At 53.5% G+C, this 27,524-nt stretch overlaps 1 protein-coding gene across 1 annotated transcript in view; it reads left to right on the top strand.

Annotated features, from left to right (window-relative positions):
• Nucleotides 1-21,102, top strand: part of ONECUT3 (one cut homeobox 3) — a 32,167-nt gene extending 11,065 nt beyond the window's left edge. Inside the window, exon 2 of the mRNA XM_064469246.1 lies at nt 18,133-21,102. Within this exon, the coding sequence (XP_064325316.1) occupies nt 18,133-18,425 (293 nt within the window). The 3' untranslated portion in view covers nt 18,426-21,102. The remainder of the gene's footprint in view (nt 1-18,132) is intronic.
• The last annotated feature ends 6,422 nt before the right edge of the window (nt 21,103-27,524 follow it).

The raw sequence follows: 27,524 nt of genomic DNA, 5'->3' as shown, positions 1-27,524 counted from the left end.
GTGCATCAATGGCCTCAGAGGTTCCCCTTGGGCTCCTGCTTGGGAGCTTTTCTAGTGGAGTTCATGGGGGGTGATGATGATTTCATTCCAGCTGGCTCCTCTCACCCGTTGCTCTGATGCTCCTGGAGGTGCTGGAGCCCAGCCCGGGTACCCGGGGGATGCAGGCGGTGGGAGGGGGTGGCCCCCCGGCAGCGCCCCCATCACCCAGCAGTGAGAGACCCCCCCTTGGCTGTCTCCTGCGGTGCAGAAATGGGAGAAAACAGATGGGGGGAAAGAGGGAAGGGAAGGTGGGGAAAACAAAGGGGCTAGTGGCAGCTGGGCATTGGGCTTGGACAGAGCTGTGACACCTGGCTTGGATCCACTCGCTCCTCTCCTTCCATCCCTTTTATCTTTCTTCTCATTTTCTTTTTCTCTTTTTCTTTTTTAATCTTTTCTTCTTTTCCTTATTTTTCTTTTTCTTTTCTTATTTTTTCTTTTTTATTTTCCTTTTTCTCTTCTATTTCTATTTCTATTTCTATTTCTATTTCTATTTCTATTTCTATTTCTATTTCTATTTCTATTTCTATTTCTATTTCTATTTTTATTAATTTTAATTTTTATTTATTTTTATTTTTATTTTCCTTTCTTCTTCTTCTCCTCCTTTTTATTCTTCTTTTTTCTTTCTTCTCCTTTTCCTTTTCATTTCCTTTTCCTTCTTTTACTTTTCCTCTTCCTTTTATCTTTTCTTGCTTTTTTCTTCTTTTTTTCCCCCCTTCTCTCCTCCTTTCTCCCTTGGCCCATTTTTCCCCCCGCAGCTCCTTTCCCACCCAGCAATGAGACCTGGCCAAGACAAACCATTCCCTTTAACCACCCCCCCAAACACTTCTCCCCAAGCCGTGCCATTACCTTTTGCTCTCCCACCTTTGGGCAGGAGCCCCCGGGGACAGTCAGCTCGAAGGAATGGCATCAGGGTTCATCCCCCCTCCTCCAGCAGCCCCTTCTCCTTCGCCTCCTGCCCTGCAAACCTGCCCGCGAGCTCCCCACTGGTCACGTAGCCATCAAACTGATGTGCCAGCAATATCCAACACACAGTTAAAGCCACTCGTGGGCGTTTCAATAAAATCAACTGGGCAGGATCAATGGGCTGTGCCGGCCCCAGGCCCGTCCCTGCACATGGAGGGGGCAGGGGGCAGGAAAAATACCCAGGGCTGTGAAATGGGGGCGGTGGGAGCAGGGGAACTGATTAGAAATCCATCCCATACTTGCTGTGATTAATTGCTGCTTTACCAGAAGGAACAGCTCTGCGTGGGGGTCATTTTTAAAAGTAACGTTGGGAGGGGGGGAAGTTTCTCTGCCGTGTTCGGATGGGAGGAAGCAAAAGCCCTTTTTCTGCAGGAGTTTCTCTCCCGGCGGGATGGGGTTGGAGAGGGGTGGGGAGCAGGACCCGGGGGGCAGCGCCGGCGGGCACAGCCTGGGCTGGATGTTTCCCCCCATCCCCAGCAGTGACTTGAGAGTTGGGAAGGGCCAGGAAGGGCCCTCTCCAGCCGCTCGGGAGCATCCCCAGCTGCTTTGCATCACACGGGGGGATGCCGAACCGCAGCCAGCTGGGATCGCCGGTGTCCCAGTGCCAGGAGCCTGTCGTGGAGCTGGCCAAGCTCCCAGCCAGGGAATCACTTGACACTCCATCACTCAGCAGGGTCCAGGTTTCTGGCAGCTCCTCACCCTAAAACCCCTCCCAGGCGCTGCTGCCTGTACCCGGGCAGCCCCTTCATCCCACACCAGCGGTGAGGGTGCCCAGCCGGGCTCGTGTGTCCTCTCCTGGCGCTTGGGGGGGTCTCGGTCTGTGGCCTGCTCTCCCCAGACATGCCCAGCTCAAATTAAAACATCATCCATCGTTACAGCGGCAGCACGTAATCCTTGGCAGATCAGTGCAATTACTCCGGGAAATACCTTGGGAGCTGAACTAATAACGCCGGAGTGGTGTATTAAGAGTCACTGGCTTAGCACCGACCGTGGCAGCCCCACATGTGTGGGGAGACGGGCTGAGCTGCCCCAGGGGGCAGCGAGTTCCCAGGGGGTGGGTGGTTGTGTGGGGAGAGGATGATGGCCTGTAGGGCAGCCGTGGGGTTGTTTGTGGGGCAGTGGTGGGGTGGTGATGGGTAGCATATGGGGCAGTGTGTGGGACAATTGTTGGGTAGTGATGGGCTACTATAGGGGGTGATAATAGGACTGCCGTGGGCAGTGATGGGGCAGGCGGAGGTTCCCGCCCTGCAGCCGGGCCGGGAGGTGCCATTCCCGGGACCGCCTGGCCCCGCCCGCCCCGGGAGGCGGATGGACCGCTCCAGCCCGGCACGCCCCGCGTGTTCGGGACGGCTGGAACGGCCCATCTCCCTCGTGGAGGGGGCGGCTGCACCGCGCCATTGGGCAGCGGCGGGGGGGCGGGGCGAGCCGTACCACTGCCACCGCCCCCCGGGGGATATGAACCCGTCCATCCGCCTGGGGGCGCCAGCGCGGCGGGGACGGCCCATCGTGGCTGCGGGGGGGAGCGGAACAAACCATTCCCGCGCGGGGGGGCACCGGGCGGGCCCAGAGCTCCAAAATGGCGGCGGGGCGAGCTTCGGGGGGCGGTGGCGGCCCCGGGGGGTCCCCGCGGCTCACCCTCGGCCCCGCCGCCCTCATGGCCCGGCCCGTTGCCCAGAGCAGGGGTGAGGGAGGGCTGGCGCTGCCGGAGAGTGTCCCCTCAGGGGAGCTGAGCAGCCGCCCTGTGCCGCCCCCCGGCCCCTCAGCGCAGGAGTCACAGAGCCACAGAATGGCGGGGCTGGAAGGGACCTCTGGAGGTCATCCCGTCCCACCCCTGCTTGAGCAGGCACACCCAGAGCAGGGGCACAGGACCGCGTCCAGGCGGGGTTTGAATGTCTCCAGGGAAGGGACCCCACAGCCTCTCTGGGCAGCCTGTGCCCCTGCTCTGGCACCCGCACAGGGAAGGGGTTTTCCCTCACATTCAGGTGGAACTTCCCGTGTTCCAGCTTGTGCCCGTTGCCCCCTGGCCTGTCGTTGGGCACCTCTGAAAAAGAGCCCGGCCCCATCCTCCTGACACCCACCCTTCAGATATTTATAAGCACTGAGATTCCCCCTCAGTCTTCTCTTCTCCAGGCTGAACAAACCCAGGTCTCTCAGCCTGTCCTCATAAGGGAGATGTTCCATGGACAAGGCCATGGACCTGTTGGAGCGGGTCCAGAGGAGGCCACAAAAGTGACCCAAGGGCTGGAGCACCTCTGCTACGGGGTGGTTCAGCCTGGAGAAGGCTGTGGGGAGACCTTATTGCGGCCTTTCAGTACTTAAAGGGGAACTTATAACATGGAGACAGACTTTTTAGTAGGGCCTGTCACAATGGGACAAGGGGTGTTGGCTTTAAACTAAAGGAGGGTAGATTTAGACTGGATATAAGGAAAAAATTTTTTACAATGAGGGTGGTGAAACATTGACCCAGGTTGCCCAGAGAGGTGGTAGATACCCCCATCTGTGGAAATATTCCAGGTCAGGCTGGACAGGGCTCTGAGCAACCTGGTCTAGTTGAAGATGTCACTGCTTGCTGCAAGGGGGGTTGGACGAGGTGACCTCTAAAGGTCCCTTCCAACCCAAACCATTCCATGAGTCTATGATTCCCCCTGAGCAGCAAAACCGGGCGCTGGGCCCCACCATTGTCCCTGGACCCCTCCTCAGTGTGCGGTGACCAGCCTGGGCACGTGGCACCCACGCTGGCTGCTGCAGTGCGCACGGACGGCTTTGTGCCGGGTGTGAATAGCCGGGTAATTTGGTTATGCTCGGAGCTGGGCCGTGGCACCCATCAAGGTCAGGCTGGAAATTGCCTTCAGAGTGCCAAGGCCTGCTGGAGTGGGGGTTGGCAGCAGGGAAGGGCTCAAATCTGGAAGCTCTCTCCTGTGATGTGCTGCTGGAGCTATGGGATAACCTGAGAGCAGCCGGTGTCCCTGCTCAGGCCCCCCCCACCTGCTTTCAGAGGGTCCCAAACCCTGGCAAAGCAAACCTCGAACACCCAAACCTGGAGGATTACAGATTTTCCTGTTTTTCACAGCACCACAGAGCAAGAAAACCAGTAGCCGTCCAAGAATTGACTCAGCCAAACCCTAAGGGAGCTTCCCATCTCACACCTGATAAATCCACCTGAGACCAGATTTAATCAGGAAATGCAGAAAACTGTTGTTTTTTCCCCCCCACTGCTTTTCCGCTCTCTCCAGCAAATGGTCCTTGGCTGATAGCAGCATTGGGCCCTCTCTGGACACCACCTCCACCAAGAGTAGCTCTGATGAAATATGCTTCATTGATTGCTGAATTTGTTTATCGTCCCTGCTCCGAGAGCCAACTCTGGGAGCTGCTGAAGGCAGTGGGATTTTGGCAGGAGGAGCCTGACAGGAACGGGCTGATGAGAGTCACTCAGCAGTGGCCTGCGTTGATGCCAAAGGGAGATCCTTTCTTGTGCGAAGGAGCGAGGATGGAGGTAGACTGCACGGGACCCACAGCTGCCTGGGTCACAGGGGTGTCCCTTGCCCCGAATTCCCAGTGGGAGGCTCCTTGTCCGGTGTTACTTGGTTCCCCCTGTCATTGTGGCATGAATTGAACCCCAAACTCCCTTTTTTCCCCTGGGACCGGACCAGCTCTTGCACCAAAGCTGAACATGAGCAAGTGTCGCCAACTCCAAACCACCCCTGCATCCTCCCTCTCTCCCAGAAGGCAACAACCTTCCCTTGCCGCTGCCATCCCTCGCTGCGCTGCTGGCTTCTGCCTGCTGTGCTGCCTGACTCCAGCACTTCATTAGCACCAATTTGCTCTCGTCACACTAAGTGGCAATGACTCGGGAGAGGAGTAAGGAGAGCAGAGCAGCCAGGAGGACTCCCAGGGCAGCTCTGCCCAGACCTGCCTCACACCAGGCAGCTGCTCTGGTCCTGGGCCGTGCTGGCAGCACAAGCACTGAGCAGCTTGTGACGGCAGTGCTCTTCACTGGGACAATAAGAAGCAGCTGACCCTGGTCCAAAAAAAGGCTGAGAAACGGAGGAAATGGGACAAATGGGGGGAGCGACGTTGCCAGCACTTGTGATGGCAGAGCCGGGTCTCAAGCCCGGTTCGCCCGGGTGCTGGTGAGAGTGAAGCAGGGTACCAGGTCTCCCTTTACGAAAGTCTCCAGAAAAACGAGTGGAAAAAAATCAAAACTTTGCAGAAAGGAAATGCTTTTAACAACAAACCCACATTTTAAAGTGTCATGGTTTAGCCGGCAGCTCAGCCCCACACAGTCGCTCGCTCACTGCCCCACCGGTAGATGGGGGAGAGAATCAGAAGGGTAACGCTCGTGGGTTGGGATAAGAACAGTTTAATAATTAAAATTAAAAGAAACAACAATAGAAATGCAATGTAAAGGAGAACAACGAGAGGTGCAAAGCCCCGGGGGAGGGGGGAAGGGAGGGGAGAGGGGGAACGAACCGCCAAAAAGAACCGCACGCGCCGCAGCCGCTCGCCGACCCGACACTGCGCCGCCTCCGCCCCCCCCCCCAATATACTGGTCATGGTGTCACATGGTATGGAATGAACCTGCCATTGGCCAGTCGGGGCCAGCCGCCCCCACCATGGCCCTGCCCTTCTCAGCCCCCCCCGCCACGCGGCAGAGAGCGGGAAGCTGGAAAGGCAGCCGCCCCCCCACAGTGAGGAGAATTAACCCCTTCTCAGCCAAAACCAGCACATTCTCCACCCCTTATTCCATACCATTTACACCATGCCCAGGTCCCATATGATGCAATACAACCGTACCAACCACCACCCCTCCCCTTCCCATCCTTTAACATAACACACAGACATCGTTCCCTTAGTTCATGGACCTTCCCTGTAAAATGTCCATTAAAAATGTCCATTGAGTTCACCCAGTCCATGACTCTGGGCTCCATCTGCCGTATCAGGCTTTCAGGGTGGGAGAGATGGTGTGTGGCGTTGGGTTGCTGCATACAGAGTCAGTCATCGTTCCATCCCTGCTGCACGGCTTGTTTCACAGTCTGTCTTCCATGGGTTGGGAGGCTCGTACTCTGATATCATTGATACAACGCAGAGGTGACACACAATGTTATATAGCAGTTCGCATTGTGCCATTCAGTTCATTGACTGTTTTCGCCCAAAATCAAATCCCCTTGAGGCACACATCGGATTTCTCCATCCTCCCGCATCACCCACCAAGTGCACCCAGGTCCTTGAGCAAAAGCCATCCCACGAATGGGTTTGCCTTTGCCGGAGGCAGGAAGAACCCAGACTGTTTTGCCCAGCATACTTTTTGTGTGCACTACAGGGACTCTATCCCCTTCCACAGTATGTAGGATTTCTGACTGGGCAGGGCCAGCTCGCCTGGCAGATCCCCTCGTGTTGACTAACCAGGTGGCTTTTGCTAAATGTGTATCCCAGTGCTTGAATGTCCCACCCCCCGTTGCTCTCAGTGTAGTTTTTAACAGTCCATTGTATCTTTCGATCTTCCCAGAGGCTGGTGCGTGATAGGGGATGTGATACACCCACTCAATGCCGTGCTCTTTGGCCCAGGTGTCTATGAGGCTATTTTGGAAATGAGTCCCTTTGTCTGACTCAATTCTCTCTGGGGTGCCATGTCGCCACAGGACTTGTTTCTCAAGACCCAGGATAGCGTTCCGGGCAGTGGCGTGGGGGACAGGATATGTTTCCAGCCAGCCAGTCGTTGTTTCTACCATTATAAGCACATGACGCTTGCCTTGGTGGGTCTGTGGGAGTGTGATAGAGTCAATTTGCCAGGCCTCCCCATATTTAGATTTCAGCCATCGTCCCCCATACCACAGAGGCTTTACCCGCTTCGCTTGCTTGATTGCAGCGCATGTGTCACATTCGTGGATAACCTGTGCAATAACATCCATGGTCAAGTCCACCCCTCGATCACGAGCCCACCTGTATGTTGCATCTCTCCCTTGATGGCCTGAGGTGTCATGGGCCCACCGAGCTAGAAATAGTTCACCCTTATGTTGCCAGTCCAGATCCACCTCAGCCACTTCAGTCTTGGCAGCCTGATCCACCTGCTGGTTGTTCCGATGTTCTTCAGTGGCCTGACTCTTGGGGACGTGAGCATCCACATGCCGTACCTTTACAACCAGGTTCTCTACCCGGGCAGCAATATCTTGCCACAATGTGGCAGCCCAGATGGGTTTGCCTCTGCGCTGCCAGTTGCTTTGCTTCCACTGCTGTAGCCAGCCCCACAGGGCATTTGCCACCATCCAGGAGTCAGTATAGAGACAGAGCACTGGCCACTCTTCCCGTTCAGCAATGTCTAAGGCCAGCTGGATGGCCTTTACCTCTGCAAACTGGCTCGATTCACCTTCTCCTTCAGCAGTTTCTGCTACTTGTCGTGTAGGACTCCATACAGCCGCCTTCCATCTCCGGTGCTTTCCCACAAGGTGACAGGACCCATCAGTGAACAGGGCATACTGCTTTTCATCTTCTGACAGTTCGTTATAGAGTGGGGCTTCTTCAGCACGTGTCACCTCCTCCTCTGGTGATAATCCAAAATCTTGGCCTTCTGGCCAGTCCATAATCACTTCCAAGATTCCTGGGCGACTGGGGTTTCCTACTCGAGCCTGCTGGGTGATCAGTGCAACCCATTTACTCCACGTAGCATCAGTTGCATGGTGTGTAGAGGGGACCTTTCCTTTGAACATCCAGCCCAGCACTGGCAGTTGGGGTGCCAGGAGCAACTGTGCCTCAGCACCAACCACTTCTGAAGCAGCTCGGACCCCTTCATATGCTGCCAATATCTCTTTTTCAGTTGGAGTATAGCGGGCTTCAGACCCTCTGTATCCCCGACTCCAAAACCCTAGGGGTCGACCTCGGGTCTCCCCATGTGCTTTCTGCCAGAGGCTCCAGGTAGGGCCATTCTCCCCAGCTGCAGTGTAGAGCACATTTTTTACATCTTGTCCTGCCCGCACTGGCCCAAGAGCTACTGCATGGACTATTTCTCGTTTAATCTGTTCAAAGGCTTGTCGTTGCTCAGGGCCCCATTTGAAATCATTCTTCTTCCGGGTCACTTGATAGAGAGGGCTTACGATCAGACTGTAATTGGGAATATGCATTCTCCAAAAACCCACAATGCCCAAGAAAGCTTGTGTTTCCTTTTTGCTAGTTGGTGGAGACATGGCTGCTATTTTGTTGATCACATCCATTGGGATCTGACGACGACCATCTTGCCATTTGATTCCTAAGAACTGGATCTCTTGCGCGGGTCCCTTCACCTTACTTTGTTTTATGGCAAAACCAGCCTTCAGAAGGATTTGGACTATTTTCTCTCCTTTCTCAAAAACTTCTTCCGCTGTGTTGCCCCACACAATGATGTCATCAATGTACTGAAGGTGTTCAGGAGCTTCTCCCTGTTCCAGTACAGTCTGAATCAGTCCATGGCAAATGGTAGGACTGTGTTTCCACCCCTGGGGCAGTCGATTCCAGGTGTACTGGACGCCCCTCCATGTGAAAGCAAACTGTGGCCTGCACTCTGCTGCCAGAGGGATTGAGAAGAATGCATTAGCGATATCAGTTGTGGCATACCGCTTGGCCGCCTTTGACTCCAGTTCGTATTGAAGTTCTAGCATGTCTGGCACAGCAGCACTCAATGGTGGAGTGACTTCATTCAGGCCACGATAGCCTACTGTGAGCCTCCACTCTCCATTAGACTTCCGGACTGGCCATATGGGACTGTTAAAGGGTGAGTGGGTCTTACTGATGACTCCTTGGCTCCTCAGTTGGTGAATGAGCTCATGGATGGGGATCAGAGAGTCTCTGTTGGTGCGATATTGCCGCCGGTGCACTGTTGTGGTGGCGATTGGCACCTGTTGTTCTTCGACCTTCAGCAACCCCACAACAGAAGGGTCCTTCGAGAGACCGGGCAAGGTAGACAGCTGTTTAGTTTCCTCCGTCTCCAAGGCAGCTACACCAAAAGCCCACTTGTAACCTTTTGGGTCCTTGAAATTCCCTCTCCTGAGGCAGTCTATGCCAAGGATGCACGGAGCCTCTGGGCCAGTCACAATGGGGTGCTTCTGCCACTCATTGCCAGTGAGGCTCACTTCGGCCTCCAATACAGTTAGCTCTTGGGATCCCCCTGTCACTCCAGCAATGCTGATGGGTTCTGCCCCTATATAGTTTGATGGCATTAAGGTGCACTGTGCGCCGGTGTCCACTAAAGCTTTATACTCCTGTGGGTCGGACGTGCCAGGCCATCGGATCCACACAGTCCAGTAAGCCCGGTTATCCCTTTCCTCCACCCGGATGGAGGCAGGGCCCCTCTAGTCCTGATCATGGCAGTCACAACTCCCTTCCTGTAAATGTGAATCAGGAGTCCCTCTATTACACTTAGAAATAAAATCTGCGCTTCTACTCCTCTGTCTGGGGACTTGCTCGCTGGAAACTGGAGCAGCAGCTTTCCTGGAAGAGCCTCCCTGAGTGATTGTTCTTCCTTGCAGTTCATGCACTCGTGCCTGTAGGGTCGAGGTAGGCTTGCCATCCCACCTCCTCATGTCCTCTCCGTGGTCACGCAGGTAGAACCATAGGGTGGCCCATGGTGTGTATCCCCTCCTTTGGGCCAAAGGACGTTTATTCCTAACAGCTGAGACACTACTCTGTCGAGGTGGGGAGCAGGACAGATCTTCTTTGAGTTGCTGGACCTCTTGGGATAGTTTCTCCACAGCAGAGACGAGCGAGGAAGAGATATTTGTGTCATAATCCCGGAGTCTATCAATCACCTCCACCACCGTTGGTGTCTCGTCATCTTTCCAGGACATCACTGCCAATGAGTTTGCATGCGAAGATGGTGCGCTCCGTACAAACTTCCACCACATGGGTCGTGTGCACTCGGCTTCATCTGGATCTTTGGATGACCGTTGATCGTCCAGGTCACCATAAATCACCTCAAACACAGCTAATTCCCTTAGATACTGGATGCCTTTCTCCATAGTTGTCCATTTTCCTGGGCAATATGTAACATCTTCTTTAAAGTGATACCTTTCCTTCACTCCAGACAGGAGTCACCTCCAGAGGCTGAGGGCTTGTGGTTTTTCCCCAATTGCTTTGTCAACGCCCCCTTCCCCAGAAAGGGATCCCAGTTGTTTGGCTTCTTTTCCCTCTAGTTCCAGGCTACTGGCCCCATTATCCCAGCATCGGAGCAGCCAGGTGACAATGTGCTCACCTGAACTACGGCTATAATCTTATCACATATCTCGCAACTCGCTTAAGGACAGGGATCGGGTGGTCTCTATTTCATTTATTACTTCTCCCTCCTCTCCCCGCGATGGCCCTGGTTCTTCATCATCCCGTTCTAAACGAGTTGATGTCCGCTTCCAATATTTCATCTTGTGTATGGGGGCAACTGATACTGGTACGGGTTTATTTTCTGAGCCAGCTCCGGTACTTGTTGTGGGGGTTTGAGTGGCTGCAGTGCCTGTCGTCAGGGCTGGAGTGACTACAGTGCCAGTCACTTTGCATTTCAATCCAGAGACCTTCTCTTCCCCTTGGGGGCACTGAATACTGTTGAGCAGGGCTCGGTATGCATGGGCCAGGCCCCAGCATGTTGCAGTTATCTGTGTCTCTCTGGAGTTCCCAGCGTAACAACACACTTTCTCCAAATATTCTACTAGTTTTTCAGGATTCTGCACTTGTTCGGGGGTGAAACTCCAAAACACTGGGGGTGCCCACTGCCCTAGGGATTTGCCCGTGCTATCCCACATGCCCTGCCACTCGTCACTATCAAGCCTCGGGGCAGATTTCTGGGTGATATTCTTAAGTAAGTTGCTTAGTCAAAACCAAAACAACATGCCCAAAAGCTAACAATAAGTGCGCCTTAACCACCCAAGGATGTTCAAGATACAAAAAGGTGGTTGTAACAAAGGCACAGACATCATAGAACAAAGTTGCAAAGGTACTATTCTGTATTTCCTCCATATAAAATCTCTCCGAGGAGGAGGTATAATTGCTAATTGCCTCAACAAGGTGGCATCCAAAGTACAGTAACAGTTTCAGCAAAAACCCCAAATACCAGATAAAGCTGAAAACGAGTGTTTGTATAACCAATCTTGTAGGCAAAAGGTTACTAATCACAGCAGAACACAGCAGAGTCAACAAACCAACACCAATCTTCAACACCAACTGCAAAAAGGACAACATGGTGCTGTGACCAGCAGCTGTTGTTATCTCCAACCCTTGAGCCCCACGTTGGGCGCCAAAAGGACTGTCGTGGTTTAGCGGCAGCTCAGCCCCACACAGCTGCTCGCTCACTGCCCCACCGGTAGATGGGGAGAGAATCAGAAGGGTAACGCTCGTGGGTTGGGATAAGAACAGTTTAATAATGAAAATTAGAAGAAACAACAACAGAAATGCAATGTAAAGGAGAACAACGAGAGGCGCAAAGCCCCGGGGGAGGGGGGAAGGGAGGGGAGGGGAGAGGGGGAACGAACCGCCGAAACAAACCGCACATGACACAGCCGCCCACCGACACGACGCGACGCGACGCGACGCGACGCGACGCGACGCCACGCCACGCCACGCCACGCCACGCCACGCCACGCCACGCCACGCCACGCCACGCCACGCCTCCTCCGCGCTGGCGCTGCCCCCCCCCCCAATATACTGGTCACGGTGTCACGTGGTATGGCACGAACCTGCCATTGGCCAGTCGGGGTCAGCCGCCCCCACCATGGCCCCGCCCCTCCCAGCCCCCCCCCCCGCCCCGCGGCAGAGCGCGGGAAGCTGGAAAGGCAGCCGCCCCCCCACGGTGAGGAGAATTAACCCCTTCTCAGCCAAAACCAGCACATAAAGTCAGCTGAAACTTTCTTTCTGTGTCCATGAGAGGGGTCTGATGCAGCCAACTCAGCCCAGGGCTGTCTCTGGTGGGGCCGGTAGCAGCTTACAGGACAAGAATAAAAATAGGGCAAATGTGGAGGGATGGAGCCAAGCACACCTGCAGCTGCCACGGCTTCTTTGTGTCCCTTCACCCACCCTCAGACCAAACTCACTGGCTTCAGGACTGGAAAAGCTGAAAATGCCACACCATGAAAAAACAGACAAAGCTTGAGAAGTGCAGGAGGGGCAAAACAAGGCATCCCACGGGACTGGCATCGCTGCTCTGCTGTACGTTTGGGTGGCTCTGCTGGTCTCCAGCCTCTGCTGGTCCCAGCCAAACCCCTGTCTTGGGAGGGACCATCGTCACCCAAGCAGGGGACCAAGGCCTCATCCTTTCCCTTGTCCCTTCCCTCCTCCTGCCAACCTGTGCTGCTCTGAAAGCCCCCGGGCTGTGGGGGAGTGGGCCGGGGACATCAGTGATGCCTCACAGCCCCAAATGGATGGATTGGAGGTGCTCGCTGGAACAAGTCACCGAAACCCTTTGCAAGGGAAGGAAAATGCACCGAGCAATGCCAAGGGGAGTGGTTTGTCTCATCTCATCTCATTTGCAGCATTCAGAGGAAGATTTGATTTGCTGGGCTCGGGGAAGTGTCTCACCCTGCAGCATGCTGGCTGCATACCAATGACCAGGGGCTCTCCCCAGGCCTCTGGGACTCATCCTCCGGCAGCTCCCAGGGACACTGGCCTGAGGCAGGGCCATGTGGCACAGGTGCATGCACGAGGACAGGAGCTCTGGCCAGACTGTGTCACTCTGACCCAGTGCCATGGGGCTGCGGCTCTGCAGACACATCGCAACTCCTAACCGCATCTCACGGGCTCCGGTTGGTCTCTGACGTGCAGTTTTCCAAACCCTCCAAAACTGTGGGACAGTTTTTACTACAGCGTGGCTCAAAGCTTTCAGATGCTGCAGGACCATGGTGGTCAAAATTGCCACAGGTTTTGGTGCCCAGAAGTTTTTTTTTTCCCTTATTGTGTGCTGCTGAAATCTGGGAGATCACAGCGTTGCAGGGCTTTGCAGGAATGGGCAGTGTGGGGCAGGCTCTGCCCCCTTGGTTGTGTGGTTGACACTGCATCCCCTTTGCCTGTGTCTTCATTAGTTTTTGGAATCAAATGGGGTTTCAGCAAAAAAAAAAAAGGCTAAAAGAAAGTTGGGGTTTGGTTTTTGAGCACGCTTTCTTCCTGCGTTGAACACTGCAGACTCTCCCATTAGCACTGAGTCTTCCCAGTGTGAGAAGACCCGAATTTGCCCTGGAGAAGCCTATTTTTGACAAATCTCTTTGGGCTCTTTTCCTCCAATGTAAAGAAAAGTCAAACAAACCTCTCACAGTTACTGAGTTGCCCCAGTTCTGAGCATCCCGGCCAGTCCAACCGTGGACTGGAAGATTTCTGTCTTGCAGATGAAGCCCCCTGATCTCTGGACCAGACTCTGCTCTATCTTTGGGGGAGCCGATGCCATGAGGTTAATTCACCTCAGGCTCAGACACCGCTCTGCTGTGGGAAGCACTGGGTTCATCTCAGTTTGCTCAGGGTCTGAACCAGTAACACCTATCACACAACCCTACACCCAGCCCCTCCTTCTGTGTGAAGGAGGTTGAGATCCCTCTGCCCCTTCAAGGAGAGGGGGAAACTGGGGCAGCCAAGGGGCTGGACCCGTCTTGAAGGCACAGAGAAGCCAGCTTTGCTCAGGGCCATTTCCCACCAGGTGCCCACCAGCAAAAAGAGCCCATCCCACCTCTGCACAGATGAAATCCATCCCGACCTGCCAACCACGTCTGGGTACCCCCTCTCCTTCCCTTCCTCCACCTCCCTTTGAGCCCCTAAATGCTGCTTGGTCCCCTTGCACCCCTGCGAGCTGCTTTGACAGGGAGAAAAAGATAAAAGCTAGTCAGGTTTTTTTCCCCCTAACCTCGCTTACAGCCAGCATGCTGGCTCTGAAAGCCCCTGACTGTCTTTTGTGATTTCAACAAATCACCAGCACTTAAGCAAAGTGGGCAGAAAATTACAGGTTGTATTGCAAGTGGATGGAGAGGGAGAGCACTCTGGGGCTGAGAAAACAGAGGTTTGCGGGTATAATAGAGAAACCAGTGTCTGGCAGGCTGTGGAAGCCTTCAAAGCCATCAGGTATTAGTTAAATGCTTCACGGAGTTCACGCTGCAAGGCATAATCGCAGCTTCTGAACAGCAGCCATTTGATTGTCTCTATTATGTCCCTTTAGAAATTATTTGGGAGATATTTTGCTTTGAGCTGTCAAGGAAAATGCTCTATCTCTGACATAAGTCTCCAGGGAGGCAGAAACCTTCAGCAGAAATCTTCCGGGGGAAGCGGGTGGGATGCCTCTGCTTTCAGGGAACCCCGAGGTTCCTCCTTGCCTTTTTTCCCCAGTGGTTTTTCCGCAGCAAGGTCAGCCACCTTAGGGATGAAATACCGCTAGGGTTGCACACCTGCTGTCCAGGAGGAAGGGGCTCCGTGTGATCACCCCATCCCACTGCTTCTGTTATTCCCTCCTTGTCACTCCTGCACTTGTCAGCTGGTTTCAGCCAAGCCTGGCTGAGCTGTGGAGGTCTCAGAGGTGCAGGTGGTGTGAAATGAGCTGGGGAGAGATGGAGGGAGGAGAGAAAGACCTCCATTGTGGGTGAGCTCAACCCCTTACTGGCCATTGGAGCATCCCCCCTCACCACAGGGGACCCAGGTCCTTCTCTCCCACTGTTGGTCCTGGTACTGCCAAGGTCTCCTGTGCCCCAGGAGGAGTAGGGAGCAGGATAAGCCAGGGAATAAATCCCATGCTGTGGGCATTTGCTGGGGAGATGACACAGAGGCAGAGGTGGGAGCGCCCTAAAGCATGTCCCCATCCCCACTGAATGCGACTGCGGCCTGGTCCAGAGACCCTGGGGGGACATGACCGAGGACAAGCATTAAGTCAAGGACGAGTCGTTTGGACCTTGGAACTTGCAAAAAAAAGGGATTCTGAAGCACAAAGGAAAACCCTCACCCTGTGCAGACCGTGCCCCTGGCTGCCCCCCATCCCCAGCTCCCACCGCCTGCGGGGACACAGGGACGGCCACCGCCAGCCTGCCTGGGAAAGCAGCGCCTGGGGGATGGGGAACAGGGAAAAGATCCTCTGTTGGGGGCTTGATGGCCACTGTAAATAGATCTGACCAGCGTCACTATTGATTTCTGTTGTGCAGAGCTGTAATTAGATTGAACTGGGGAAGAGGGGTGTTGGGCTGCGTCAGCAGAAAAATAAATTAATAATTAAACAAACGAGCACAGGAAATGTGGGATGCGTCCACCGCCGGCATCGCAGGCCAAAAATAACAGGGGTATCCAGGGGTGCGGAGCAGGGTGTCCCCTCTGCCTAAGCATACTCTAGTTTAAATGTTGGATCACAGTTTTACCAGCAAGACCCTGAGGGTTAGCGTTTGCTTTGGAGCTCTGAGTTATTAATGGGCTCTTTGGAGGTCTGAGTTATTAATTATTTGTAATAATTACTCCTAAAAATTGAAGGGGGGGTGGGAACGTGAGGTTGAAAAGCTGCAATGCTGGGTCTCAGGCTGGCTGTTCACCACTGCCGGTGGGAGTGGGTGCTGGCAGGCAGGGGAGCAAGAGGACAGCGTGGATCCCGGTGGCTTTGCTAGGGTTAGCGCTGGGTCAGCACATCACCCCGCAAGTCCCGTGGGGGTATGGATGTATTTACACATACCTACACACATCTGTGTGTACCTGGTGTGTATGTGGTAGCCATATATAGTATAAGAGCTACCCACGCAGAGCAAAAAGCCATGCTCGCAGGGAGCATGCGAGGTACCCACTGTCGACACAAGGTCCCACCCGCGCCACTGGCACGGGCCCAGAGCCGAGCATGCCGGGGGGACGCTGGGAGGGCATGTGGCGGGTGGGTGGGCGAGGGGTCCGCCAGGGTGAAGATGCGCTCCTCTGAATGTGCACGTATGGGGGGGGGTGTGGGGGCTTTTTCTGTTTTCTGTTTGGTTTGGGGGATGTCTTTTTTTTTTTTTTTAATTCATGTCTGGTAAAAAGTCAAATTTTCCATAAAGGCTTTTTTTTTTTTTGTTCTTTTTGCAAGCATCTGATGGTCATAGGGTAGGTTTCCACTAAACTGTTCTCTGCTGGATGTTTGAGTAAGGTACCCCTGGGACAGGGTCCCCCAGCATCACCAGGGCTCAGACCATCCCTTGTCCCTAAGGATGGTGGCTTGCAGCCAAACCTGCCTGGGCAGGAGAAGGGGAGGGGAAAGCTCTCCACTAACCATCTTTACCAGGAATGGCTGATTTTGACTGAGTGTGGTTAGTCATGCCAAACTTGGTGCCCCGAGCCTCAGCAGGAGCAGAACTGATGGCTCCTGCCACCCACACAGGGACGGGGCGAGGACTGAGCCCAGCAGCTGGGAAAACAAGGCTATATTTATTGGATAAATTATCTGCTTCACTGAGCTGTAGATCTCCTCAGCTTCGGGTGGAAGGGGTGGATATCATCCTTCTCTGTTAATTCAAGGTGAGGTAAAGAGGACTCGTAGTGCAGGCCAGCTGAAGAAAAATCAGAGGAAGACCTTCCTTCTTCTCTAGTGAGGAAGAAGTGACTTTGAACACTCTCCCATTACTCCTAGGCTACATGGCTGCCTACCCTTTTACTTAGCCTGGCCATGGAGGTGTGTTTTGTACAGCAGGCAGGTAGTTAGCCTGAGGGGATTGCCTGTCCCATGGACCCAGGATGCCGTCCCGTCATGGTGGCAGCAGCTTTCAGCCTTGGCCTCTGGCCTCTCCGAGGTTGAAGAGGGTCCTGGAAGTGCCTGAGAGAAGCAAGTTGAAATCTGTCATCCAGCAATGTTCTGACAGCGAATGTCTCAAAGGACCCGTGCCCTCCCTGCAAAATCTTTTGGAAGATCCGAACCAAGAAACCCCAAAGGCTGAAAACTTGCTGCTGCCTGGGGGAAGAGTGGGGCTTTCCTTGGAAAGTCTTTAGCCCACAGTTTCCTGACTGTTTTCTGAGCTTTCCAGGTGGAAACAGTGTGTCCCCAGCCTTGGAGGGCCAGAGCTATGCCCTGCCTTGCCCACGGGCATCTCGTGCTCTGGCAGTGCCTGCACATGTCTGGCCAAGTCCTGACCCAGCAAAGTCCCTGAGCACCCTGATCTAACCTCAACAGCTTTGAGGTCATCCCTGCTTTGGGTAGGAACTGGACCAGCAACCTCCATCAACCTCAGTTATTCAATGATTTTCTAGAAAAATATCATAGCAAAGGGCTCCTTTTCTCACCCCTTCCACCAACAGCACGCTTAACATTCCTGCAATTAAAATCCATATATTTACCAAAAGATGCATGCTCGCCTCCCTCCCTCCCTTGCACGCAGCGTGGTGGTGTCAGGGGGGCTTTCCTGGCTCCATCAGCCTGTCCCCATGTGACAGCACCTCTGTTGTGACCCACCACTCAAGCCAAATCTGTAGGCAAGGCTTTTAATTCGGTGCTAGCTCAACCTGACATACATGCCAAAGAATCCGGTAGGAAAGGCATGCAAGGGAGGCTGAATTTCCTGGAGCTTCAGGTAGCTCAGGCTGTTCTCCAGCCTCCGGAGGCAGGAAAACCCCTTCCCAGAGCAGGTGGAACCACAAATGGTCCCTCCAGGCTGTCTGCTGTGGGATGTGGTGGCTGCAGACCAGCCGTTTCACAATGTCCCTGTCCCTGGCTCTTCCCTGCATTTCCGAGGTGGCAGCTGGATGTGATGGCCAAGACTCACCAGTTCCCTGAGTCCTCCAGTGAGATCCACAGAGGTGATGAGGAGGCGAGGGAGACCGTGCCAGAGTGCAGCAAGGGAGGGAGGCTGGTGGATGACCCTGAAATTTAGGGATGGAGCAGGCCCCAGCAGCCAGGCTGTGGGAGCAGAGTCAGCCCAGGAGTTTCCTCGGTCTCTAGTCCCAGGGCCAGCTGGAGATGCTGAGACTTGGGCTTTTCCCAGGCATCTGGACAGGTGATGGGCTTCACCCAGGCTTTTCTCATACTGAAGTGGCAAGAGGCAGATGCTCAGGAGGCACAGGGAGGAAGAGGAGGGAGGTAGCCTAGGGAGTGGCGGGCAACAAGCCAGCAGGTTTGCTAGAGGGAAGGGCCTGGTTTCTGGGAGGCGGCCAGGCAACCTGCAAGTGGGCCAGGGTGGTGAGCACCAATTAATGGCCCTATTCTCTCTTTTGAACATCTAGCTTGCAAACGCAAAGAGCAAGAGCAGCAGAAAGACAGGAGCCTGCAGCCCAAGAAGCAGCGGCTGGTCTTCACAGACCTCCAGCGCCGCACCCTGATCGCCATCTTCAAGGAGAACAAGCGCCCATCCAAGGAGATGCAGATGACCATCTCGCAGCAGCTGGGCTTGGAGCTCAACACTGTCAGCAACTTCTTCATGAATGCCCGCCGGCGGTGTATGAACCGCTGGCAGGAGGAGCCAGGCACCAACCCTGGAGTCCCCTCTTCTTCTACAAGCACTTTCTCCAAAGCATGATGCCCCCCAGCCCTCCCTGCCCCTTCCTGGACATCCTCCTCATGACAAAGCCAACCCCAGACTCACATGTGTGCCCCGAGCCGACTGGGGTGGGTGCTTTTGGATGCTGCGGGTCCATCAGCCTCCCAAACCCTCAGCCGGGTGTCACCCCTGGATGTGGGCCTCGTGCCACATCCTGCTGCCATGTCCTCCCAGCTCGTGGGGCAGGGAAGGGGTTTGCAACCAGGTCAGCTCCGTCCCCGGGAGGGCTCGGAGGAAACCCCTGTGGAGTGAGGGATGATGTGGGCTGGAGGGCAAGGGTGAGGTGCTGTTTGGAAGCATCCTTGGTCCTCGGGGACCACAGAACCTTGTCTTCACCTGCCCACCAGGGTCTTTGGGGAGACCCACCCTGCAACCTCGATCTCTGCCACAGCCACCCTTACAGATCCCACGGTGGGGGGTAAAGGTGGGGGAGATACAAGAAGTGGAGACATGGGGCTGGGCTCTGGCACAACCCCACCGAACCAGGGCCAAACCCCACCATGGTTTAAAGAACAGGGAAAATGCTCCCCATGTGCCTGGAGGGTGACCCTGGGGTCTGCCAGGTCTCTGGCTGCTGATGCTTTTCCCCCCCAAGGTGCAGCAGGGTTCCCCAAGGCAGCCAGACCCTCTCTGCCATTGACACACGGGCATTTCTCTCCCTTAGGTTTTGAGAACCTGGTCAAGGGCATTCCTGCAGCCTCAGTCTCCTCCATGGGCATCTTCCTCTGACACCCCCTGCTCCGGCACACCCCAAGAGCACCCACATCCCCCAGCCCCCCCCCGCACCCTGACCCACGAGAGCACCCATCCCTGGATCGCTCCCAGAGGAACTCCACAGCAAAGAAGACACCTCACCGTGGCCTCTGCCTCCGCGCGCCTGAGCATCCCCCAGCGCTGCAGCTGGAGCGGGACAGCGGCTGCACTGTGTTGCCTGGCGCCCAAGCAGGTCAAAGAAGCACATTTTAGCTATAGAAATCGGGTATTTAAAAATAATAATTGTTTGAAAGGAGACGGGAGGAGAGACTTGGAACGAAGGATCTGATCTTTCCTGGTGACTGGCTCCACCATTCACCGCTGGATTTCTGGTTCACTTTTCAGTTGAGGAACGGACTCAGACAAAGCAGATTTGTTGGCTTTGTGTCTTGCCCCATCCACCCCTCGACACACACTATTGCCCCCTCCCATCCCCCCTCTTCATCTTTGTTACCAAAGAAATTACAAAACAAAAAAAACCCAACAACAAAAAAATTCCCTCCTGGGAACCAACGTCAGTATATGGTGGGAAAAGAAAAATCCGAGGGATCTGGTGGCGAAATCCAGCCCTGGGTGTGAGAAGGAGGAAAACTCCCCAATGAGATCGAAAGGGAAAAAAACAACCTAAAAAAAGGAATAACAACAGAAACCACAACCAAATAAGCTCAATGAAAAGACCGGCAACTTACCAAAAAGACGCCAGACTTTTTTTTGTGTGTGTGCCAATTAACAACCTGCCTTAAAACACGAATTTCTGGAGCAATGGTACTAGCTTCAAAATGATCGTTTCCTCCGAGCTCTTGATGGTGACTTGTGCCATATAAAAAAGCAATCACGAGGCCAAACCCTTACAATCAGCCCTCATCCCAGCTGCCCTGTGGGCTCCTTGCCAGCCTGGGGTGTCCTCGGGAGGAGCAGGAGGTGCTGCCGGGGACAGGGAAGGGCTGGGAGAGGCTTGGGGATGGAGGGGAGGCAAGGGCCCCTGCTTCCCCCACCACTTGAGGAAAAGAAAATAAATCCTCCAAGACCAACCATCAATGAAAAAAAAAAGGACACTACTGAATTAATGCGGGTAAAATAGTACCATCTGTGTTCTAGCGCTATGGTTTCTTCAATTCACTTTACTTTGAGAGCGATCTGCTGTGTAACAGGAAGGCATCTTGTTGAAAAGAAGGAAAAAAGGAAAAAAAAGTGTATGTGTTCATCAAAATACCCCAAAAAAAACCACCCCAAAAAAGAGGAAAGAAAGGACAAAAGAATGAAAGAAAGGAAGGAAAAAAACCCCTGCACACGAAGCCCTGACCAGCCGCGGTCACCGGCAGGGTTAGAGGACGTCTTTAACCAAAGAGCTCCTGGGGTAGGTGGGTGGTGGAGGGGTTGGGGGTGTCAGACTGGACACGGTCACACCAAACTAAACCAATTTATTGCTGGAAAAAAAGGGCAGGAGAGAGGGAGGGAGAGAGGGAGGGAGCAGGAAGGGGGCAGGTGCCGCAGTGTATTTTGCCAACCACAACCCAAAAACTAACGGCAAAGCGAATCTCATCCCCCCAGGACCCCGCTCCCCGCCACTGATATTTTCCCCTAACGTTGTTTCTTCTTGTCTTGTCGTGACGTGGTGACGATGGTGGCGGATTCCTGAACCCCATCAAGTAGTATTCAAGGGCTGAAAAGCCAGGAAGGGGGCCTTGGTTTGGGAAGGAAAAAACACACAGAAAAAAACAAAATGGGAAAAAAAGGAAAAGAAAGAAAAAGAAAAAGAAAAAAAAAAAGAAAAGAAAAAAAGGAGTAAATGCCACAGGCCCTCAAGGATGCAAAGACATTTCTAGTGAGAACCCAAGAATAAAGGCTACCTCACTTGAGTTTTCAATTTTTGTGATTTGAAAATCACATCTGATACCAAAGATTTTGTTGCCTTGTCTGGTCTGTGCTGGAAACGCCACTTTCCCTGTTCCCTGCAGACGGGCCGGCCGAGAGGCCCCCCACCCTGGCCGAAAGCCCCCCGCCACCCCCAGACACCCCCCCAGCCCCGTCGAGTCCTCAGAGAGTGAGGGAGAAGGCGAGCGAGTGACCCCAGGATGGCAGCGTGGTAGATGAGTGCCTTTTTCTTGTACCAAAGGTGTGTGGCCATTTCTGTGCTCCTCTGCTTTGATCCTAAAGACTCACTATTACCTCAGCTCTCCCAAGGGATGGATTGTGGCAACTCTTGTAGTCTTTGGGTGTTGGGATGAAGGAAAGAAACCCAACCCTTGTCCTAATTGAAGAGAAAGCATCCCCCTTGCCGCCTGCTGCGGGAAAGGTGCTGGTTCCTTGGCGTGTCCCCCCTCCTGGATGTCCCTGTGTCCCCCCAGCCTGGCATGGTCCCCAGGGTCCTTCCATCCAGCCCCTCTTGCCCCAGGAGCACTGACCTGGTGTCCAGGTCCCTTGTTGCAGGGCATCACTCCCAGGAAAAGGCTTTGCTCCGTGTCCTTCGCCAGCCCAGCTTGACTCCGGGACCCTACAGAAGCCCACGAGATGAAAATATGGGTTTCATCACTGGTTGTTTCTTCCTCGCTCAGCTCAGACTTGGGCTTCGGTTTCACTTTTTGGGAGTGCAGGGAGGGTTTGTGGCATTCCTGTCTGGAAAGCCTCACCCTAGGCTTTCTCCAAACCCCTCCTTTAGGGAACCATTTGGAATATGAAACTTTTCAGCAGGAACCGTTTGCAAGTCCCCATTTTTGGCTCGCTGGGGGAGATGGGCGCAGCCGGGTCCACTCCACTCCACCACTTGGCTTTGGCAAAAGGCAACAGCAGGACCCGCTGGAGAAAATGCTCTTCCACAGCAATCTCCTGAATGTCTAGTTTAGGGAAAGCTTGGGTTGAATCATACCTCCTTGGTTCAGGCTCCGGCCGAGGTGGCTCCTTTTGAGTTGGACCAAACTTGCCCAGGGCCAACCCGCTGGTGATGGCAAGCCCGCCCGGGACCCCCGCAGGGCAACCTGACAGAGCAGGTCAGAGCACCCCCGACCCCATCACCTCCCCACCCCCCCTCCACACTATTGCCTTGGCCAGATCTTGCCCGACCCCGTGGTCGCACCACCCCGCTTCTGCCTGATACCCACATGGCTTGTGATACCAAAGACATTCTCTATGCAGGAGAAAGCCTTCTTTTCCACCCAGCACAGACCTTACAAGCCTTTGACAATGTTCTCTGAAATACCTCAAAATATTTAATGTATAGTTTATGTGATATAAAAAAAATTACTTAGCTAGTTTTTGGAATTTGTGACTTGAAGCTTTATACTGTTAAATTATAATTTTTCAGAAGACGGCATGTTCTTATTTCTTTGACGTGTTCAGTGGGAGACATATTGAATGTTAAGGAAATGAAAGCTGGATAATTTCACGATTAAAAAAAAAGAGAGAGAAAGAGAGAGAGAGAGAAAGATTAAAAAAAAAGGACCCTTGGAGTTTACAGATTTCATATTTAAACAAGTCCTTTAAAAAAAAAAAGAAAAAAAAAGAAAAACTAATAATGATGATGATACCTTTGCGTTCAGATGTGTTACTTTTCTCTGAGTCATGTCGTACAAGAGTATTTATTATATGTGTTCTGTGTTCAAATGTAATTTAAAGAAGACAAAAAAAAGAAAAAAAAAGACAAGATGAGAATTTGATTTATGCATGAAAAAAATATACTATTTCTTGAAGTAATGTAATAATTATTCGGGGAGGGGTGGTCGGGTGGGAGCAGGATGGGACAAACTGCTTTTTTTGTCCACGAGTTTTCGGTTGATGAGGACTCTCTGCATGGATCACGTTTCTTTTTTTTCCAACTCATGCAACCACGGGAGAGTTGTTGTTTATCCCCTCAGTTTTTTCCTTTGCCTCTTTTCTTCCTTTCCTCACCCTGAAAATTGCGTGGCAGCAGCACGGGGAGGCAGGGGGCTGCTCGGAGGACCCCCGGGGAGGACAGGGCACACAGTGTGGCCCCGTGCCTGGCAAACAGGGTAAGGGTATATGGGGCACGGGACCCCGGCGTGCGTGGGGGGTCTGGCTCCTCGCTGTGCTTTGGGTTTGGGTTTTTTTGTGCTTTATCCAGCTCTGTGGGTCAAATGCCAAGTACAGACGAGAGAAGGAGACAATCAGCCACCACAACCTGAGACAGCAAAGCCGCAGGGCTCCTCATGTGCTCTGAGACAAGGGAAACGGCCCCCCAGGCACCCCAAACCTCCCCCTGGGGCTGAGACCTCTCCAGATGATGCTCTCCAGTCCCCGTCCCTTGGGGTGACCTCACAGACCTGCTTCTGCCCTTGCCCGGCATGGAAAGAGGCTCTGAAGGTGGTGCTTCATCAACATCCAACCAGGCCCAGGAATGGACTGGAGTGGCCCATTTCTGAGGTTTTTCTCCCCAAGGATGTGGTTTGGGTCAGAGGCACACAGTGTCTTTCCCATGACACCGGCCCAGCTCCCGCTCTGGTTGAAGGGTCAAGAAGAAGAAGAGTCCATCCAGTGGCAGAGGTTGTGGAGTACCCCACCCCACCGGCGTGTCTCAGGGGACTTTGGAAGGTCTCTCTGCCTGCCCTAGACAGCCAGGGAGCCTTCCGCTAATGTCCAGAGAGCGCTCCCTGAACAGGGCCACATCCCCTGCTCCTTCTTTCCCTTGTTCCTCCTCCTCCTCGCCTTGCTTAAAAACAGGAGAACAGCAGTCAGGAGTCGGGTCTTTGGCGGTCAGGAAGGTGACGGGGCCTGGAAGAGGCAGTGGTACCTACTTCTTTCTGCTTCCCCACTATTACCAGAGCATTTACCTTGGAATGCTGATTCCTCAGCCTGTTCATCACTCCATCCTTTGCCTCTGTCACTAGAGGTGACCCCAGAGCTCAGCCCACTGTGAGGAGAGATCTCAGCTTCTTCGGACCCCACAGAAGTGGCTCTGAAAAACAAAGTAGGGTTTTTTTTTAATTTGCATCTCTTGTCTAATGCGGTGTCCCTGCAGCCCTCGCCTTCATCATGGCCAGCACCGAGATGCTTAGTACCAGGCGGTGGTGGGAGACATGGGACCCACTGACTGAGGACCTGGTCAGGAAGAGATTATGTTTATTCCAGCAGCACCATTCATCTACTAACCAACTCTCCTGTCCTCCGGGGAGCTCTGCATACCCCATGTCCTATCTCCTCCTACAAGACCTTTTCTAGCATGAGAAGCTTTGGTGTTTGGAGGCCACAACCTTGTTTCCAACCACAAGAAGGTCTCACCAGGCTTGGATATAACTGACAGTCATGAGTTCTTGGACCTTACAGAGACCAGCTGGTTTCCATCACGGGGCATGAACCGAGTGGCTTGGGAAACCCTGGAGAAGCCAAGAGTCGAGCGCTGTCCCCGTCCTTTAGCCCAGCAGGACTCGCTGGATGAGCCCTGCCCCGTGCCGGATCTGGCCGTGCCTGCTGCCCACATCAACCAAAACGCCTTGAGGAGCAACTTGCCACGAAACCAAAGATTTTTTTTTCCCTGCAGGTAATGACAATCCGAGCTCTGTCCTAAAGACAATTCTCTCAATCAGAGTTGCCCCTGAAGGGTGTTTTCGTGCTGCGGGAGCAGGAGCAAAACTGAGGGCACCTCTGAGGGTGATGGAGAGCGGTCAGTCAGAGGGTGAAGAAGAGGAGGGGACTTGGGATCTCCCACTGAGACCTGCTGGTTCAGCCCAGCCACTGTGTCGTACTCCAATTATGGAAGTTTTCAGGGATTTGGGTCTTTTCATTACCCATGATGCCCCCAGGCACTCCGGTTCTACCTTGGGTGGAAGTTTTCTACCGATGGCTTTTGTGCTTTGAAAACTCACCGGTGGCAACAGGGCAGCACTGTCCCCGTCCTGCCAGGCGAGCAGGAGGAGCGCGGGCTCCCAGGGATGCCCAGCTGGGTTTTAGCTGTGGTAACCCCATTATGGCACAGCCAGAGCTGAGCTTTTCCTGCTCTAACAACTGCTCCGCTGATGGGACATCAGCACAGAGTGGGGCAGGAGCTGGCGTTTCTCTATGCCAAGAAATGGCTTTGCAAAGATATCACCACTTGTCCCTTTTTCTGAGCATCCGAAGGCTGGGTGGGGAAGATGACTGGCTCCTCCTTACCGCTCTCCCCAGCCCACTCTGGGCACCGTGAAGATGCCACCGGGCTGGGTTGGCCCCCGGCACCGCACCGGGCAGCCACCCTCATCACCGCCGTGCATCCCCAAGCGTTAAACCAGCTCCTTTTCCCTTGTCTCAGAGGACACCTGCAGCTGAGGCAGCGCCGGCAGCCAGCAATGGGGCTGGACCTGCAGATGCTGCCGCGCAGAATCCAGTTCCTCTTGCGTCTTTCTTTGTTTGGGGTTTTTAAAGAGGTGAAATTAAAAATGCAAAGAACAAAATTCAGGTGTTTGGCTTTTTTTGTTTTGTTTGTTTGTTCAGGTTTTTTTGTTGTTGATTAGTTTCTATTTCCTCTTAAATGTCTAAAGGAAAAAAAGAAGTCAGACAGAATTAATCCTGGCCAGGGAGAACCTGCAGCCTTGGGTTTGCCAGTCCATCCACCTCCAGAAAACATAGCTCATTTTTCTGTATAGCAATAGGCAAAATGCCCTCATCCTGCACGGTCCGAGCGCTGCATCTCTGAATTTTAAAATGACTTTTCCCTCCTAATTAAATTGATTTTTTCCCCCTGCTGCTTCATTGTTCCTCTCACGGGATAGGTTTTACTCTACAGCGAAATGCAATTGTTACTCCTCTGTGTCTTGCAACTATATTTGTTTAAGCTATTTACAAAAGATAAAAAAGAAAAAAATCTTAAAAAAAAAAAGAGTCTTATGTGTCAGGCACTTTATCCAAACTGTGCTGTGTGCTCTGGAGTTTGTTTCTTGTTCTTTGCAATGACTCATGCAGGGGAAGTTATCAGGAAACTTAACTCCAGCCTGTCAACAGGTTTTAAAAGAGAAAAAAAAGTTACTCTCTATTTGTTCATCCTCTACTGGTCATGACTGTGTTGTATTTCTGCAGCTTTCTGTTTCTTCAATAAATTATTTTATAGTCATTCACCCTGGTCTGTGCATGTGTCCCGTGGTGATGCTCATGGGTCAGTCTCTCCTAATGCTGTTGGGGCAGGAGCAGGGCTGCTCCTTTAACCATCCCAGCTCCCCTTCCTCGGCCTGGCCTGAGAGCATTGGGGGTAGATTTGGGGATCGTGCCCAGGCAGCTGGGAAAGGTTTCCCACCCCACTTTTCCACCTGGGAGTTGCAGGGGTGAGAGCTTTCCCAGAGGAAGCCTCAGATATTTTTATTTCTTGGCGCTGGTCAGCACCCTTCTGGCCAGAGCCCAAAGAAAACACTTGGTGCAGATGAGGCCAAAGCACTTGTTAAACAAACCCATCAAGTCGTCTGTACTGTGGGCAGGTCCAAGCCCTTGTGGCTGATGTAATCATTCATCTTTTTACCTGCATAGCTTATCCTACTGTGCATTTTGCCATGGCACAAGTGCTGGCAGGCAGCAAAGAGCTGGTGGCACACACCGAGGGACCACAGGACCTTTCCGTGCAGGTTTCTCCCTTGGGGGCATGGCAGAGATTTACAGGAGAGGAAAGAAAACCTAAAGTCTCTTTAATTAAAAAATAAAAACAAGACAAAGGGTGATCCAGTCACCAGTCAATTGTTCACTTGTGACTTCTCAGCAGCTGCTGCTGAGGTCCCCAAAGTGCGGCTCTGCAGGACATGTGCTCCCGCGCCCGCTGGGCAGAGCTGATGCACGTCACCCCAGTGCTTCGCCCACCTCCCCCATAAGTACTTTTCAGGGCTTGGTAGCAAAGAGCCTGTGGCCACAAGCTGTCCCCAAAGATGGGGACATCAGTCCTGGGGGAGTGGGACACGGCTGCTGTGGAGACAGGGCATGGCACGTAGCAGACACCACCGCTGTGTGCACCTCATGCAGGGATGACAAAGACGAGGTGGAGATGGCAGGGAGCAATGAGGAGAGGCTGCGAGAAGCCAGGCTGGCTTGGCTGGAGAAGAAAAACCTGCAGGTCATCAATCATACATAGCTCCTCCTCCAGAAAATAGGGGGCATTTAAAAATTACACTGCTCAAGTCTGATCTGTTGAGTCGATGCATATGAAAGCCATGGGCGCCAGATCCAGCCCTGCATGGACAGCATGGGCAGCTCTGCCCTGCACTCCCTTGCAGCCACAGGAAAACAAGACGAGAGTCTTCGTGCAGCTGCTGCAGCTCAGCCCCCGGCATGGGAGGGAGCCAGAGGGGCTGCACCCACCCCCCCACCCCTACTGCTGATCTTGCATCAGGGCATTTTGTTAACTCAGAGCCAGAATAACGA

This window comes from Phalacrocorax carbo, chromosome 19, assembly GCF_963921805.1.
Source record: "Phalacrocorax carbo chromosome 19, bPhaCar2.1, whole genome shotgun sequence".
In the NCBI taxonomy this organism is placed as follows: Eukaryota; Metazoa; Chordata; class Aves; order Suliformes; family Phalacrocoracidae; genus Phalacrocorax; species Phalacrocorax carbo.
Note: the sequence above shows the minus strand (reverse complement) of the source record. Positions and strands in the feature narration are given on the sequence as shown.